Here is a 13290-nt window from a genome sequence, read left to right on the forward strand (position 1 = left end):
GACTTGCACATGGATCTGTCTGCCCTCATTTCAGAAATTCAAGGTCATCTTTCTCCAAGAGTTTCAGAATCAGCAAACATGCAGCAGATGGGTGGGTTGGAATCTCAGCTACATCCTCAGAAGTTTCACAGGAGCCCCCCCAGAAGCTCCTGCCTGGGCAGGATTCACCTGCAATAAATGCCACTCTCACATCCACTGATCTCAGCTCCCAAACTGGTGCAATTTACTCCAGCTTGAGAACAATTATCTTTATCTCTAAAAGCCACCATGGGAAAAAAAATCACCAGTCATGGAGGAGGTTAAGTGGAAAAACACCTCCACTCTGAAACATGACAGGTCCAGCTAGATCCAAACTGCTGCTGAGCCTGCCAAAACCAGAATGCAAATCATAAAACATTCACAGTGAGGCTGCTTGCTACCTGAGTTACATTTATCCAAGGAATAGCACTCTATTGCCAGAGCATGGGGAAATGGAAGAAAGTGGGAAAATCTTAACAGAATTTGACACTAAGTTCTTGAAATATATTTTAGTCAGCCCTACCCTGATCAGGGTATTTTTAGGATGAGGAAATAGGCAATATAGAAATTAAAATTCCCTGCATTTGCTGCTCTTGCAGTAAGTGACAGGGTAAGATCAATGTTTGGAGAGAGACTGTATAAAGAGAACAGTCTCCATTAATCTCATCCTTTCCCATGTGAAAGCACTTAATTTGCACTTTCTCAGCTGAGTAATTACCTCTGCTGTACACTTACAGCTCCTTTAGGAATGGAGCAGCTGATGTGAACACAGGGCAATACGACAGATGAAAAACAACACCAAAAAGAAGAAAGAAAACCAAACCACTAAAATTAACCTTTCCTGAGCACCAAAGTGTTCCATGTTATTTCCACCATTAGATTACGTATGAACCAGCAAAGTTTTGGGAGATGAAAACTCAGCTACATATAAAACCAAAGTGAGATATGTAAAATACAAGTAACAAAGCCATGTTTTTAACCAAAGGCATCAGGACCCAGCACAGCAGAATTCTGGGGCCAGGATACAGCTAAACAGTAGGAACAAATGCAACAGCCACCTAACTTGGGCTGAAAGCCTCTCTGGAAGCTCACAAACTTTCCTAAACTCTGGGGGAAAAGAAACACTAAACAAAATATAAAAATAAATCTAGAATGGCCATAGAGTCACAGAACTGTATCCCAGAGCCCTCTGCTGAGAGCTGGTCAAACAGAACCCTGCACACTACCAGAGTGGCTGCAGCCTCATTAGGGAACAGCACAACAGCCCCACAGGCTCTGAAAATCAGGGACTGATGTAGTTTACATCATGCTGACAATTCCTGAAAGGAGAAAATAAGTTATTTGGCAATTCTGGTGGATTTTGCCATTTTATAGTTGGAAATACATGCATGAAATTTATGTTTTCATTCTATATCTGTAGGCAAGATTAATTTTCCTTTCAAGCCTGACTAGTATCTTCACTCCCCCTCCACCACTGGCTCAGGAGTCACTGAAGACACAAGATGTATGTGTTTTATTACTTGAAACATATGGAGCTACTCCCACGAATCACAACCACGTCCATTACAGCAGCATAACGAGTGGAAGCACTGCTGTCCCTAGGCACGAGCAGTGGTCATGGCAAAAGACAGCCCTTACGTTTTGAGAGGGTGCTGCAGTTCCATACAGATCTTCCACCAATATTCCTGATGGGAATGGTGGGGCAGATGAGGGGCTGCCTGTCCAGGTCCCACCTGTCAGTGACAGGTGGTGGACATGGTTTGCTGGCTCCCAAAACATGCAGCAGCTCCGTAGGGCAGGGAAGCAGCAGCCTTGGAGTCGCAGCATCTACAACCAGTCAGAGAGTTCTGTGCTCCCACGGGACATTTATTTCCCATTTCTACCTCTGCAATATTTGAAGGAAATCACAGGTATCTCAGCTAAGGGTAAAATGGCACCCAGTGATTCCCAAGCCTGCTTCTGCCAGCTGAACAATTCATGCCTGACATGCCATCCATCACATCTTGCTCCAGGCACCTCAACCTAATCCATCCCCCAAGGAGACCTGTCTCAGCCAAGCAGTTCCTGGGAATCACAGACTGCAAATCACCCAAGCAGACTCTAAAATTCAGTATTTAGTTCTGGTGCTGAACACTTTGACCTCAACAGACTTTCTTAAACCCTCTCATTGAAAGTTTCAGGGTGCTCCACCCATTTTCCTTTTTTGAAAGAAGAAGAAAAGGCAATTTTATTAAAAAAAAAATCTTCTATAAAGTTACATCAGTAAACAGGTTATTGTGTGTCAGTCTTAATTCAGGCCCATGTATCATACACAGCCTTGGTGCACAGCTCATATTTTGAGGGAGGCTGAAGCAAATAAAAGGGAAGTCAAAGGAAAAGGAAAAAGCTGCCATCTCCATCCATGGACCTGGCACACTTTCTGTTTTAACAGCCACGAGGTGCTGTTTGTGTTGGGACTTAAGAGTCTGAGCTCCAAATCTGCTCTCCTCCTGCCTGCCTTAAGCTTCTCCAGGAGATGGACTGGACAGCTCAAGATTTAAGGGCTACTGACACAGCCCAGGAGAAATGCCACTGCCCAAGGACTCATCAGCATTCTCTGCAAGCATCCTCCAGCTGAGTCTTGGGAGAACATTTTGTGCCACATCTTGAAAGAGGAGGTACTGCTCTTGATTTGATGAAAAATGAATTGGAAATATGAGCTGTATATGTGCTAATTTACAGCGATGAAGTTTGCATTCATTACAGTAATGAGCATTGCATAAAGTGTATAATCAACATTCCCTGCAGATGTCAAGAGGAATCCAGAGGCAGGGAGGAAATACGTACACTTGCCACAGCTGATCATAAACATCATGAACTTCCAGCCCCATGAAAATATAAAGAAAGAGAGAGCCCTTTTTCTCCCTGCTAGTCCTCAGGGGTATTTGAGTGTATCTCTCGAGTTCTTGAACTAATGAGCTCAGACAGCCTTTCAACCATGAGATAAATATTACAAGTGCTCTAAATATTTTTATTTAGAAAGTGAAAGCACAACTGTTTCACTTCCTTTCCAGAAGAAAACAAAAGATACAAATGTGATTACACTGAGTTGGTAACTGGAGATAAATAATTAAATCCTTCTATGCAGAGGAGGAGGTTTCTTTCACATCACAACAGAAGTTAAAAGTAAGTGAAGAAAAATGCCGGAGTTCAATAAATCATCATCTGAAATAAAGTTAAAATACTAGAAAACCCCATCCACTGTCTGTGAAATCAAAGCCAGGAGGGCAACAGTGAGATGGTACCTGTTCTGTGAAATGAAACACAAACCACCTCCTGAGGGGATGGAAGAAAGGTTGGTGGTGGTTTGATTGATTTCAAGGCCATGTGCAACAGTAAGAACAGCACAGCAGAGGATGAGCACCAATGCTACCACGAGTAAGAGTTCTCTAGACACCCACACCGGAGTCGTTCTTACCTTCTGGCAGCCTGGGGTTGGCGTGGATGGAGTTGGGGTCCCCGTCCTCCTCGGGATGGTACCGGTACAGCGTCTGTGACTGCTTTGGGGAGGACGGGCTGCGGTCTTCCTTCAGAGCAACAGGAGGAGAGGTTGTTGCACTGAACTTCACCTTGGGGAAATCATTCCCCTCGAGGCCTTCATGGGATGATCTTGCTGAGCTCGGCTCTGTGAAGTTCACCTCTTTCAAGCCCTGATACGTGATATTCTCTGGCTCTTCCTTCCTGGCATGCTTTTTCATTTTAGAGCTGGGGGCTCTTTCTTGCTCGTGCCTCGCTTTGTTCCCTTTTGGCCTCCTCTCCAGCTCCTCTGGGTGCTGGGGTGCCTCGGTGGTGGCCGTGGTGTGCTGGGGAGGAGTCCCGGTGGTGGCTGGCGCCTCCCTGCGTGTGCCCTGCTGGAGGGAGGGTGTGGTGGCGCGGGGCAGCCTGCGGCGCTCGCCGCGCTCCGTGGCACTGCGGGCCTCGGCGGGGCCCCGGGGCACTGCGGTGGTGCTGGGCACTGTGGTGCTCTCGGTGTGCGGGTCAGCCAGGGCTGGCGCTGAGGGAGCCACGCTGGCCGCCAGGTAGTCATAGTCCTCACCCTGCTCCTGGCTGAGGCTCTCGTGCTCCAGGTGGGACGAGTAACTCCTGTACTTCTTTGGAGACTCCACCTGGGTGTTGTCTCCCTCGGAGGCCTCCTGGTCGTAGCTGTAGGGATCGTCGTAGTGCCGCTCGGGCTCGCCGTCCTCGGCATCCCCCGGGCTGGCCGTGTTCAAGGGGAACGTGTCGCAGTCCGGCAGCTGGTAGCACATCAGCTCCCCGCCGGCGTTGGGGCAGTGGCAAACCTTGCAGGGGGGCATGTGGAAGGTGTGCCCCGCCACGTACTTCTGTCCCTCGTGCAGGCAGCCGATGCGGCCGCACTGGGGACAGCCGTCCGCCGGCACCACCGCGTCGATGCAGTTCGGGGGCAGCTCCGGGCACAGCATGAACTGGCAGCTGATCTTGCCCCCTCCCTTAGGGCACGAGCACTCGGTGCTGCCGAAGTCCACGAAGTAGGACTGTCCCTCGGGCACCTTGCCGTTGACGAAGCCCACGTTGACGCAGTCGTAGTACTGGTAGCCCTCGCAGGTGCAGCCGTGCTGCAGGCACGTGGCGCAGCACTCGCCGGGCTCCAGCACGTCCTCGATGCAGTTCTCCAGGGCCTGGCACTCGGCGCCCGTGCAGTCCCTCTGCGCCTGGCAGCCGCCCCAGCACAGCAGCACCAGGAGCAGGGCGTTCCAAGGGCTCTGCTGCCAGCTCCGGGCCCTGGCCATCGTCTTCCCGAAGGAACGCGGCGCTGCTCCAACCTCGCACGTTCAGCCTTGGCTGCTCTCCTGGAAGGCCGGGGCTTCAGCTCCGAATCTGCAGCGGCCTCCTAAGTTAGCTTTTCTCATAGATCCTGGAGTTATGAAAGAAAACTCTGTTAAAGACTACACTCAGCACATATCCTGTTAAACATTAGAGGTCTTTAAAAGTTGGGACGAAGTCCAACATCTGGAAACCTAAGGACAAAAATTAATCATAATGTCTTCCAAGCATTAGAAGCACTAAGTTTGGAGCTGGATGCTTCCCCCACCCCTGCTCTGAAAAGGAAAGGAAGAAAAAAAATGGTTGTGACTGCTCTGTTTTGAATCTGTTGACAAAACATATATATTTCAATAAAAGGAAGGCCCTTCTTTATACTTCAATGCCTTTTTGTTAATCTTTCCAGCTAAAAAGATTTTTTGGCAGGGCATAAGTAAATACACTGTTCTTCCTCTGCAGATATCAGCTTAAGATAATTATTCTTTATGTTTTAATTACAAAGACTCAAATCTTAAGGAATTTTTATAGACAAAACTTAGCCTTGGGACGTGAGAATTTGTCTGTACACATGTTAACTCAAAATCTGGATTTTTTCTGCCTCCTTCCCCCACTGAGCAATCTCTTGTACTTCAGTCTTCAACATTAACAGTTATTTCTTTGCTCCAGCAGGGCTAAAATAGAACTTCTTTGTGTGTTGTGGTTACTTTGTGGTTACACATCACACTAACTATCCTGTAATACATATTAAGGGCCGGATTCTCTGCTCACAGAGGCTGGCACAGCTCCACAGCAGGACTGTGGTGCACAGAGGGATTGATTCCAACTTCACTGGAGGACATTTACAACAACTGAGGGTGTGCCACCGCTGGCAACCACTTCTTTTAGTTTTGACAACACCAGCATAGGTACTTTTTAGTGAATACTAAATACTATACTACACTATGAGCACACAATATACACCTATACATACATGAACTGCCATAACATCACTGTTAAAACACCTTGAAGAAGAGAAAATTGTTTGCTTTCTAATTACTAAGCCCTTTGAGCATCAAAAAGTTCAAGCATCAATAAGGGTTAATCAGCTGTTGTCCTTTATATCAAAATTCTGCTCACAAAGCCACACAATTAACATGGAAAACCACTTACAACAACAACAAAAAAATTGCCTATAGAAATTTTATAGAACCAGCAATCTGATTATTTTCCCAGGACCCCTCCCATCATCAAAAAAAAAAACCCAAAAAAACCCTAAAACATTTATCTAGGGGGTAAAATACAGCCACATCACCCAGAACAATGAGCCACACACGCAACAGGAGTTGTGCCAGAAAATCCATTCAGAAAGATTACTTCTCCCATTCAAAGGGGGCTTCCAATAAGTCTGCTCAGTCCCTCTGGCAAGGGCCAGGCTGTGGGAAATGCCTGCCTGTTCTGATAAGATATGGGCAAACCGTGCTAAGAATTTCCACAGTTCTGCCCTGGAATCCCAATTACTTCAGTGACTTATACAGAAACAGAATTCTTACAAATATAGGTTTCCTTCTACTAATTTGAGTATATTAGCTGAGTGTGCTAAAGGAGAGTGACTGAAAAATAAATTTATCAGAAAATACAATAATGGCTTGGAACAATTTCACTTTTTCAAAATCTCACTGCTCTCAAAACCAGGCTATTTCTCATGAAGGAGAATTTTCAATATGTGGTGCTGAAATTAATTCCTCAGAAGGTAGCCTGGGAATTAATAATTTATCCTGCTTTCAGCAGCTTTTCCAGGTAATCCAAATTTGTAATTGTTACATTGCTTTAGCTGGGAAATAATGAATGGGAGAACAACTCCAGGTGACTTCTGAAAGGGGCTCACAGTAGGATTTTGTCACATCCCCACCCATGGTACCCCCTGGCTGTGACACCTCAGTGCAAGCCCCAAGGGCAGGCAGCTGAGCTCAGCTCTGCCCTGGCCACATTCCCTATTTTACATGGGCCGTGTGGGTGTCAGAGACACAGGTGTGGCACCTCAGTGTGCACCAGGGCAGGGCCAGGCATCACCTGTGGGACAGGTAAGGGGGGAGCTGGTGTGAGCACCCCTGCCCAGCCAGCCCCAGGTAAATGGTGCCCCAAAACGCCTCAGGCACATGCTCCCAAAGAAACCCCTGTGCTGAAGCAAGAGGCAGAGAGCAGCCATCCCTCACAGGGACAGTGCTCAAGGACAGCTGAGGGTTCACCACAGGACAATCCTGCTTTGGAGAAAGGAGCTGCTCCCCTGTGCTGTCACCCCTGGCCCCCTCACCCCTACTCGTTTCTATCCGAGGGTTTGTTTGCTTGCCTGGGTCACCGCCAGTCCCTCCCCTGTTCCCATCCTTGCTCCCTTGCCTCTCACACTCTGCTCCATGCCCTGCTCAGTCCCCCATGCCTTCCTCTTCCCACCATTTCCACATCCCTCAGCATCTGGGTTTTCAGGCTTAACTGATAAGGCTGAAATCCTTAGAAGCCCTTCCTCCATGAATGACACCACAACCTTCCCTTTCCTCACCTCAGGCTCACCTTCCTTCCTCAGAGGCTGCTTGGTTTTGGTGCAATGACTCCAACAAAAGGTATATTTTCATTCCTTTAAACCACTGCGTTTCCCTGTGCTTTCTCCATCTGTTTCCCACACTCCTCAATCCCCCCAAACCATAAACTCACTTATCAAAGAAACAGCCTCTACTTGAGGCACAGGGAAAACCATCTTTGGGGGAAGCACGGACAGGGCTGCTGAGCCCCACTGAGCCCTGCACAGAGAGCCAGCCCCCACAGCTGGTGTGCTCCACCTTGGAGCCCTGCCCTGCCCCAGCACTGCAGCGATGCTCTGGAGACAGCAGCTCATTACCGGGGAGAGGCACCAAAAGCTGGAGCTGTAAATAAAGGTCTCTGAGCCAAGAGGGTAAAAACAATACACTAGCTCTGCAGGACAGGGGAGTTTAATACCAGCAGATGTTATTGCAGTAATTTGTTTCCATTAACTATTTTAATGCTTTCCTTGATGTCCTTTTAAACAACTGGGGCAATACACAAGGGCTCCACTAAAATGAGAATTGGTTCTTTGTACTCCCACCAATGTCCTTCACCCACTTTTACCAATGTCACTGACCTTTGCTGTTCCATTGAGTGACAAATTACACCCTGAACACCTAAAATAAAAGTCTTTCAAAGGCTCTGTTGAAAGCTTTACAGAGCTCTACAGCAAGGGAACCATGTGCCACCCATGCCAGCCCTCATGCACTGCTTCATGTCCCAGGAGAATTCCATTCATGTCCACTGTGGAACCCCCTAATCTGTATATCCTGCTCTGCTTTGGTTCAAGGGCTGACCCTGTTGGCTTTACTGGGCCATTATTAGAGAAATTGTTGCCATTCCTGTGCCCATAATACCTCCTGAGCAAGCAGGAGTGCCCGTGCAAGAGAGGAGCAATGCTCTGGACTGAGAGTGAGTCCCTCAAATTCTACCCACATAAACATGTGAGGTAAACCAGCAGTAAATGGAGGATGGTCACCCTGCTGCAGTTCCTTATGCCTCGATTCCCTCTTTAAAAAGTATTCCTAGGAAAAGCAGAGTAAAGACACTTTATGGAAAACCAGCTTTACAAACAGTCCAAATAAGCATGAACTGCAGGCACACATTTTCATGGGAAAGGAAAGCAGATGAACCCAGTATTTGTGTGATGGGACATCCAGGGCTAACAGCAGCAGCCATCAAAACTGTAACTAGTCCTGGCTGAAAAACACCATATTCCTGTCTCCTGGCAGGGGAATAAAACAAGATTTCAAGACGCTTATTTCAATTCGGTTTAGGGCCAAAAAGTTATAAATTTTGACATTTTTTTCAAAACAATATACTCCAAGTGATTTACTTCTTTCAAAGCCATAACATAAAACCAAAAGGAAGAATGTTGACTTGATTAAAATTGTTCAGTCGTATTACTCTAAAATGTTGATGAAACCAGTGTGTTCCCACAGAAGATCTAGACATTTTAAATGTGCAAGTTCTTTAAATTAAGAGGAGCATTTTATTGGGAGATTCTTTTTCCAGATGGTTTCATTTCAGTGCTGAACCAGAAAGCTTATTTTAGGTAAGAAGAGGTGACAGGAGGCACTCTCCTTCAAAGATTTCACCCAAAGACAATGTCTCTGTGTGAAGGGTGCCCCAGAGACATACAGAAGGTGGGCACATGTGGAAGAGATGCCACAGGAGGAACACAGGAGCATTCTGTCAAATGTTCACTGAACAAAAGGCAACAGCCATTTATAAACAAAAAGCAGTAATGAGAATAAATCCAGTGCACTGTAGGAGAACCCACTGATTTCCATCTTTAAGATGTACATGCAATTTCACCAGCTGCAGATCCCTGTGAAGAGGCTTTGACAAAACAATCCTTTTCTCTGTCCCATCCCTCAGTCCCTCACTAAACTGCCATGTTCGAGGATGACAGTAACAGAAATGCTGGTTTGATCTGTATCTCCTGCTTCTGAGAGTGAGCAGGGCCAGGTGCCAGGCTGATGTCAGAGCAGAAGGTGGCAGCCATCTGTGCAGTCCCTGCCGTGGCTGGGTACTGGGAGCACACTGGTGTAACTGGGCTGCCCAGGAATCCACACCTAAGGCTCAGAGACAGAAAGAAAAACCCTGTGGGACAGCCAGCGCAGGGCTGGCACTCACTGCCCGTGCCCAAAGCGAGTTCATCAGCCCACAGAGCTGCCATGAGCATTCTCCTGCTTCCCCAGTGCCAGCCAGCTGAAAGTGGCCCTGCAGGTTCAGGCTGTGCATGAGCAGGGACCAAGCACAGCCTTGCTCCGTGCTGGTCAATCTCTTGGTGATGCTGAACCTCTCTCACGGCGGTGAAAGCTCTGCAGAAAGCAGGGCAGCAGCAGAAGCACATGTGCACACCCGTCCTGAGGAGCAAGGGGAATGTATTTCCCCAGTCCAAGCATTTTCACACCTCTCCCCAGCCAGAGCTCGGGGCTGCTGCGGCTGCCAACAGCTCTCCCTGCCTGCGGTCACAGTTTAGACTGAGGGAGGAAGAAGGGAGGGGACGGAAGGAAACAACAATTTTAAAACAATCCCTTTTAAATGCAAGAGAAAATGGAAATTTGTGAGAGCATTTCAATCTTGTATGAAAACCAGAAAAGAAAACCCTAAACCCAGTAAGTCCTGACTGGGCTGTGCCAGCCCATGGATTAGATCTTCCTTTCACACCCTCTCAATCCGGAAATTTGTGATCTCAGCAGGCGCTGGAAGGGATGGCTGCTGGAAGGGAAGGGATGGACTGCTGCTCTCCTCGCAGAGGGAACTGCAGGCTATTCACCGGGAGCATGAATGAAAAGGGAGGAGCATTTCCATCGCTGCACTTATGCAACATTCAGGCCCAGGGCTCATCATCTGTGCCTGCAAATTGTGGAATCTGAGCTGAGCTGAGCCCCTGTGTTGGGCAGAAGGAGCAGAGGGGTAGGATGAACCTCAGGGTGAATCCCAGTCCAACAAGCTGCTTTTTGTTATTGAGAGTAAAGCACTCTGGAGTTGTCAACACTCTGGTTCTTGGCTAAACAAGCCTCTGTTCAGGAGTCATAGCTTTTGCAGGCAGTTTTTCTCAGCTTTGTTTTCAATAGGAAATCAGTTATCATTAACCCTCTTTTCATGGAAAAGCTTTTAAAAATGGACATTTGGGAGTCTGGAGGATTTTTACTCAATTCAACAGCAAACTCAAGAGGAGACAAACAAGAAGAAAGCAGGATGGGATCAAAACTCACACAGCCTCCCGATGAAAACTCCCCAGCAGAAGCACCCTTGGGCAGAGATGCTCCAGAAGCTTCCCAGGACATTCCCCATGCTCAAATCCAAACAGGAACCTGACATGCTGCACTAATGGAAAAGCATCACCCGAGGTATTTCAGCTGAAGTAGCCAACTATAAACAGAAGTGACCAGGTAGCTCAGGGACTTATTCTTCCATAATGTGAAGGGTTTGAAGGCTTTCTGAAGTCCCAGAGTGCAAAGGCAGCCTTTTTCCAAGAGAATGACAGAGCCAGGGAGGGGAGAATCATGTCTTGGGCCTATTGTGTCAATGCTCCCCTTCAGCCCAGCCCAGCACAGCAGGGCAGGTACTTGCATTCCAGAGGAGTGAAATTCGGTGTCATTGGGAGTCGCAGGTGCAGCAGATCCAAAGTGACTCAGTGGGAGCACAGCAGCTGCCCGGAAGCCAGAGAGGAAGGGCTCACATGGGGAACTCAGCACAGGGACCAGAGCAGCAGGGACAGGCCCAGGACTCTGCCATGGGACCCTGACAAACCCACCATGGAATCCCTGACAAACCCACCATGGGATCCTGACACACCCACCATGGGATCCCTGACAAACCCACCACGGGATCCCTGACAAACCCACCATGGCATCCCTGACAAACCCACCATGGCATCCCTGACAAACCCACCACAAGGACCCTGACAAACTGACCATGGGATTCCTGACAAACTGACCGCTGGGTTCCTGACAAACCCACCATGGCATCCCTGACAAACACCATGGCATCCCTGACAAACACCATGGGATCCCTGACAAACCCACCATGGCATCCCTGACAAACACCATGGTATCCTTCACAAACCCACCACGGAATCCCTGACAAACCCACCATGGCCAGGTTCCTCTCTGGACAATGCACAGGAGGCTCAGCAAGTCCTGACAGTGGGGCCAGGGTCACAGCTCTGCTGCAGAAGGAGCCAAACTCTTACACTGGAGTGAATATAAATGTGTTTGCTATTGATACACATCTTTTCTCTTCTTTTTACATCACCAAGTTTCAGGTGACTACATATACTCCTCAAAAACACAATTAAATAATCCAGCTATTTCCACACCAGCCAAAGAAATCTGGGAAAAGATTAAAGCAAACTCAGCAACAGCCACTCAAAAATGTTTCCCAAGGCACAGCCAACAAAAACTTGTCAAAGCTCATAAGTTATGAACTAATTTGCACAGGGAGAGCTCTTTTGGCAGCAGGCAGGTCCCTGAGCTCCACAGCACCTTGAGCAGCCGCACACATGTGGAGACAACCTCGTGATGGGGCAGCACAGCTCCCAGGAACCAGCACCAGCTCTGAGCTCTGGGCTTGGGTCTGCACTGTCAATGCTGGAGGCTGCTCTGATAAGTAATAAATAAAGAATTTTTTCTCATTTATTTAAAGAGCTGCACTCCCCTCTTCCCTCTCAGGAAGGAACAAAACCCCTAGTTTCCAAGATGTTCCCCACTATTTAGATATTTACCAACTCCCAAAACTAACCCAAGCACAACCCCTGCACAATCTCACAACTGTGCCCCTCAAACATATCCTTTCAAGATCCTGGATTAGATTTCTCTCTCTCTTCCTTCCTCTAACCTCCCTGCAGGATGCTCCAGCCCCCTGCCCCTTCCCAGAGTTTTACAGAGCTCCCATTTGCAGGGCTGCAGTGCCTCTCACCAAGGAAAGAGCCTGCTGCAGGGACATGGCATGCAAAACCTGAGATGTCACTCCCGTTCCCCTCTGTGATTCCCTCTCCCATTCCCCTCTGTGACTCCCTCTCCCCCTTTCTCCTTTCCTCCCTGAAAGTACTTAGAACTCTCTGTAAGCAGCACATTTAAGTTTTGCATTTGTTTCTTTTCTGTAATCCAGTCTCCTGTTATGCACTTTGAACCCCACTGCCCCCTAAGCAGTGACAGCAATACAGACCTTTTGATGGGAAATGCGTTGGTTGGAACATCTGAGCACTCCCTACCTATTCCAGGCAGCTCTTTCCAAACAGTTCAAACAGAAAATTCCCCCACCCCCATCTAAAATCCAAATTAGGCCAAAGAAAGCCTACTATTTAACTGACAGCTTAGCAAGTGGCCTTTCCTGCCCTGTGCGCTGCCATGTGGCAATTTGGAAATAATTAACAATGGTTTTCATCCCGGGAAGGCTGAAGGCAGCTGCCAGGCAGCTTTGCACAGAGTACCTGTGAGCCAGAGCTGCCTCTGAACTCCAGCTTCAGAACGGAGGAATGCATCTGAGACCCTCCAGAGGAACTCAGAGGGGCTTGCTTCAGTCTGCCAATTAATTCCAGATCAGTGTCAAAACAAAATGTCAATACAGCAAGTTTGCAGCAAATAGTTTTTTCGTAATTGCGTCCTGACTTTGTCACTTTTGTGATTAATGGTGAAAGTCTAGCTGTTGGGCACTGAAAAATACCCAATTACTGAATCTGGTAGAGCATCCGACAAAATACATGATTTTCTGGTCTGAAGAAAAGGAACTCATACTTGTTTCAGCATTCCTGCACATGCCTTCTCAACCTCCATGGATTGCAGACAAGAACATATCTGGAGTATGGACTGGACGTACCACGAGGCATATTGCCAATTATAAATTAATAAAATCCAAGAAAAGCAACAGTGATCATTCCCTGGGAAC

At 47.8% G+C, this 13290-nt stretch overlaps 1 protein-coding gene across 1 annotated transcript in view; it reads right to left on the reverse strand.

The window, feature by feature from the left end:
* FBLN2 (fibulin 2) overlaps nt 1-13290 on the reverse strand; it is a 96736-nt gene that overhangs the window by 68423 nt on the left and 15023 nt on the right. The window contains exon 2 of the mRNA XM_058031907.1: nt 3476-4930. Within this exon, the coding sequence (XP_057887890.1) occupies nt 3476-4805 (1330 nt within the window). The 5' untranslated portion in view covers nt 4806-4930. The remainder of the gene's footprint in view (nt 1-3475; nt 4931-13290) is intronic.

This window comes from Melospiza georgiana, chromosome 11, assembly GCF_028018845.1.
Source record: "Melospiza georgiana isolate bMelGeo1 chromosome 11, bMelGeo1.pri, whole genome shotgun sequence".
Taxonomy (NCBI): Eukaryota; Metazoa; Chordata; class Aves; order Passeriformes; family Passerellidae; genus Melospiza; species Melospiza georgiana.